General features: G+C 39.7%; 1 protein-coding gene across 4 annotated transcripts in view; it reads right to left on the bottom strand.

The window, feature by feature from the left end:
• The window catches only part of ldlrad2 (low density lipoprotein receptor class A domain containing 2), a 40,854-nt gene that overhangs the window by 15,367 nt on the left and 20,079 nt on the right, over positions 1–5,408 (bottom strand). For 3 of the 4 annotated variants that reach the window (XM_020585947.1, XM_020585946.1, XM_020585948.1), the window contains exon 6: positions 62–109. The exons of the other annotated variant lie outside the window; for it this stretch is intronic. In XM_020585947.1, coding sequence (XP_020441603.1) covers positions 62–109 — 48 coding nt within the window. The remainder of the gene's footprint in view (positions 1–61; positions 110–5,408) is intronic. 4 annotated transcript variants of the gene reach the window in all.

The raw sequence follows: 5,408 nt of genomic DNA, 5'->3' as shown, positions 1-5,408 counted from the left end.
TTTTATTAAAAATATATTTAATATATACACAAAGAGTTGTAAACGTAGCAAAAATACTTACTGAGCTGCTCTTCGGGGCGCGTGCCGTTAATGCTGCAATATGCGGCATCTGATATGAATGAAATGATCTTGGTTAACATACACGCTTTCGTAAAACATAAAAATAAAACTGCATCACTTTTTTTCTTTTCAGGGGGTACCTGGATTCATCTCAAAGTGTGGAGAGCCTGAGTGACTAAGTGTAAGACTTGTGTCTCCTGAATGGATAACCTTTCGCCTAGAACTGTCAAATCGAGTTTGATGAAAGCCGGTATCTATACTGTGTGTACCAACCTTCTGATTAGTCCCCCTTGACCTCTCGAGTTTGGATCTCCTGGCTATACCTGTTTATCGGCGCCGACCCTGGACTGTCTTATCGACCTGATTGTGATCCTGGACTTTGTGTTAGTTGTTTTGGTTACAACAAGTAAAGAACTTTTCTCTACCTCGGTTCGTCTGGTTTTATAATTGAGTTCACCACAACCTCTGTTTGGCATCTATGCACGCCAACCCTGACAATTTTGAGCTATGAGTGGTACAAAACTAATTTAGAGATACCTGAGATTAAACAATAAATGGCTGGAAATGAGCAAAATGAACATGCCATGGGGAGTTTAAAAATTGGTGTGACTCACAACCAACAATAGCAACACACGAGAACACAAACAGACCCCTAGTTGCAGTAATGTTCATGTCTGAGATGTAACAAAAGTAGACAGAATGAAAAGTTTCTGGCCTCTAGTTAACTCCTGTCACTTTTTACAGTGTATAGCTGTTAATGCTGGAGTGTTAGTTGCTAAATCCAATTAAACATTTCCTGTTGCTGCTCTTTCACATTAAAAACATATTTTCAAAGTTCAAAGTGTTTGTCATATGCACAGTTAGGAAATGTGTTTCCCTGTACAATTAAATTTTTACTTTGCCGTCCACATGAATGCCACAAAATACAAATGAAATATAAAGTAGATAAATAAGTAACACAAAATCTTAGGTACAAAATCTAAGGCACTTTAAGCAGTGCAGATGCAGCTATATATTTTCAAAACCCCTATTGGCTATTATTGTGAATTGGCAACTTATATTAGCACAGCTATTGTTTGGAGAAAGCGTATCTGTGTTAATGATCACAGGGACGGCTGTTAAGAGAAAAAAAAACAGACAGACACTGAGTCTATGTTATAGTTGTATGGACAACTAACTGTGCAGTGTGTGCAGCAGGAAGTCAGATCTTGCTCAGTGCAGGTATCCCACCCATAGTAAAAGCCAGTAGCTGTTTCATGCCTTGCATACTCAAACCAGTGCTCCACTAAAACAGATCCATTTGTAAAATGGTTTAAACTGTTGTTAATAAACCATACAGTATTTCTGCTAATTATATTATTAGTCCCTGGTTTTATCCCACAAGGAGAACTCTGCTATAAAATGTTTCTGATCTCCCCTCAGACTTGGGCTGTGGGTGAGTTAAATGCAGTGAGTTAGTGGAGGGGCAGTGCTACCAGCTGAGTGTGCTGTTAAAAAAGCATTTCTGCGGTGGCGGAGATACGGTTCTGCACAAAGACAAATGAGTAACACAAAAGATTGTGCTGTGGGGGTGGTCAGTGGAGTGGAAAGACTTTGACCAGGGGTGGCCCAAGTCCAGCCACGGTCACCCGTGACCCCTGTCCCCCCCAGCTCTGACTATGGTGTCATCACATTTGGCAAAATGAACACTCCAGCTGCACAACAACCCAGTTAAATAAGGAGTCACAAAGTCAGTTTAAGAAAGTCCAATCAAAGTGATAAAAGGGTTGGAAAAGTTTTTTTCTGTTTTTTAGAAAAAAAGGGGATTAGAGGTTGCCAGTGGATACCAGAGGCAACACCTGCTGAATCTTTGCCAAGCAATCCTCACTGTCAACTAAACAGTCTCTACATCAGATACAGAATAACAGAGACTGCACAGTGCTACAGACCAGGACATGATTACATCCTAGTTTGATTGTGAGCTTGGCTTTAAGACCACTATGTGTGCCTCAGAGAACCATTTCAACTGAGGTACGGATGAAAATGTATCTAAAAGTCATCAGTGTTTAAAACTGATCTGAATTTGGGACAACCACTAAAAACTAATGGTTTGGTTAAATCCACAGTACTATAGAGTGAAGTTATAGTGGAGAAAATTTCCCAGGTTGACAGAAGGCACCTGGAATTTGAATATTTCACACAGCATAAGAATTGTAAGTGGACCACATTAATCCAACATGCACCATATTTTATATTGTCAGACAAAGTCTAGTCATTAAGAAACAGTAGTGTACAGTATTTCCATTTTGCAGCATTTATTAAAACACAAGACTTACACTAAGACAACTGCATGGTTAATCAATTTGTAGTAGCACAGAGTAGTCATAAACACAGTAGCCTACAACATTACAGAATAGAAAATGTTCTTTATCCCAAGAATAATTCAAGTAATTCTTGATTACCGTATTTTCTGCACCATAAGGCGCAGTCTCAATTACGGGGTCTATTTCTGTACTTAACCCATACATAAGGCGCACCGTATTATAAGGCGCATGCTAAAACGTAACGGAAGCAAAACAGTGAGTTTAGTTGAACTTTATTCTACTATTTAACAATACACTCACATAATTTTTTAATCAATCTTCTCCCACAAATCCACTTCCGAACCATAGATTCATTGATTTTGAATTCTTTCGCAGCTGCTCTATTCCCATTTACAACCGCGTAACTGATGGCCTGTAGTTTGAATTGTGCCTCGTAAGCATGTCTCTTCACTGGTGCCATTTTCGGGGGTCCTTAGACCGGTTTAGACTGGTTTATCGTTGCCAGCGTACGTAGTGTACGTATTACATCCCTGTGTCAGCGGGAAATGGTCCGACAGTCAATCAAGCAGAGCGCTTACCAAAGTCGCACAACAACATTTTTACAGATTTTGGAACTCAGTGCACACATAAGGCGCACCGGATTATCAGGCGCATGGCCTGATAATTTTTGAGAAAATTTAAGGCTCTTAGGTGCACCTTATAGTGTGGAAAATACGGTAATCAACAGACACACACATGCACATTGATTTGCTTCATGTTTTGACTACTGCTATGGCCAGCTGCAAAGCTGGCAAGAGAGACGTCTCGGTTGACGTTTCTGTGTAGTATGGGGCTAGCCCAACCAAGGGGATCTAATGTATAGGCCTGGTGGGTTCAGGGTCTTTCATCTTACATCTGCCTGTGTGCAGTTTGGAGGTGCAAGATACCTGAGCGTGTAATGTTAATTTTACCTGTGATCCTTTGAATAAATCAGCACTGTTTTGAAGTTACTTGGACTGTCTCGTCTCTTAGAGTTAGCAATGGTAAGAAGAACCAAAGTCTAACACTGTCGTTCTGCCCAGTTGGTATTTGTTAAGTTTTACTCCATCCTAATGGGACAAAAAGTTAATAGGAGAGAAACCTGGATGAGCAGATGAGAAAACAGTAGTCATGATTTCGGCTGCATACAATCTGATGACACGACCAGGAAAGAAGAAAAATCAATACAATTCACAGTGAGAAACCCCCTCAGAGCTTCACTGTCAGAACAAAAGAACAATTTGGTGCTGTCTAGCTGAAGCAGTAATAACCCAGTAAAGTCATTCTCTTGCAGGAATCAAACGATGCATGCTTAAGCAGTGAATTATCCTTCCCATAGCTTACCCCCGTCACCAGACTCCCCTATTCCCCTTTCATCATATCATCACATACCCAGACAGCTGATTCTGACAGTGTTGTCTTATGAAACACCATTTACAATTTGAGGGCAGTCAAAACAAGCAGCAAAATGAGCAGTTTGCAATAAGGCAAAAAGAACAAAAATGTTTCTGCTGTTCGTTTGGCAGCCACTTAGCTGCTTTTGTTGAACTCATAACCACTTTGTAAATTTGAGGGAGATACATGGAGCTACTGCTTGTAAGCTCAAGCTTCTTTTCCATCTTAAATGTTATACAGATTTACAGAAGCAACATACTGTATTGTAAAACAATGACTACTCGCAGAGAAGACGCCTTCCCCCAAATGCACAATTACGCCTATTTCGAAAGAGGACAGAATGTGAACCTTTTGTAGTACGAAGATCTGGACAGGACTTAGACAGTCATTACAGTCACTCACTCAGCAATAATAAAATGCCAAAGTAACACCAGCACCATAGAGGTGTGCTTACATGTTAAATATCACTAAAACAGAAATTAGGCTAAAAAGAGCTGAAGAATAGAAAAAACATATTAAATGTGTTGGTCCCAAATAGGTCATTTTACCTTCAGGGCAGTTCCACTTTAAGGTTATTAAATTGCCCCATAACTCAAGTTACTGCAGTCTGAAATAGTCTGTTCAATATGTTAGGTATTTTTAGTCAGATAGATATTGGATAGATACTTTATGTATTAGAAATGTTTAGTGGAGATAGGATGTCTAGTTAGACTGTTAAATGCTTAGGCATGCTTATGAGTTTCTGAAGTTTAAATTGTGCCTCGTAAGCATGTCTCTTCGCTGCTGCCATTTTCGAGGGGCCTTAGACCGGTGTAGACTGGTTTATTGCTGCCAGCGTACGTAGTGTACGTATTACATCCCTGTGTCAGCGGGAAATGGTCCGACAGTCAATCAAGCGGAGCGCTTACCAAAGTCGCACAACAACATTTTTACAGATTTTGGAACTCAGTGCACACATAAGGCGCACCGGATTATCAGGCGCACGGCCGATTTTTGAGAAAATTTAAGGCTCTTAGGTGCGCCTTATAGTGCGGAAAATACGGTATTTACATTATGCTCCAGTTGGCTGAAAACACTTTTTGTTCTGAAATTTTCATGAATTTCAATTGCAACATAATAAATGGTAATAAAATGTATCTCTTTTAAACTACATTAGTTTTTGGTCATTTGGGTGCAAACTGGAACAAGCTGAAAACACAACATTCTTATTTAGACATACAAGGTCAAGGTCAAAGTGTTTATTGTCATATGTACAGTTAGGAAACGTGTTTCCCTGTACAATGAAATTCTTACTTTGCCGTCCACATAAATGCCACAAAAATACAAGTGAAATATAAAGTAGATAAATAATAACACAAAATCTAAGGCACTTTAAGCAGCAAATGCAGCAATATAATAAAAATATATAAGAATATAACAATGTATGCTGCATGGGAGCAGCATGTGCAGCAGTCAACAGTCAATGTGCAATTTGAGAATGTAAACAGTACAACAGGTATTTCCTGGTAATATACTCCTCAGCTGTTTAGGAGTCTGATGGCAGAGGGAAATAAAGAGTTTTTCAGTCTAGTGGTCCTACATTTCACACTTCTGAACCTCCAGGCCGAGGGTAGGAAGGTGAACAGTCCATGC

Source organism: Monopterus albus, unplaced genomic scaffold (assembly GCF_001952655.1).
Source record: "Monopterus albus unplaced genomic scaffold, M_albus_1.0 scaffold388.1, whole genome shotgun sequence".
Taxonomy (NCBI): Eukaryota; Metazoa; Chordata; class Actinopteri; order Synbranchiformes; family Synbranchidae; genus Monopterus; species Monopterus albus.
Note: the sequence above shows the minus strand (reverse complement) of the source record. Positions and strands in the feature narration are given on the sequence as shown.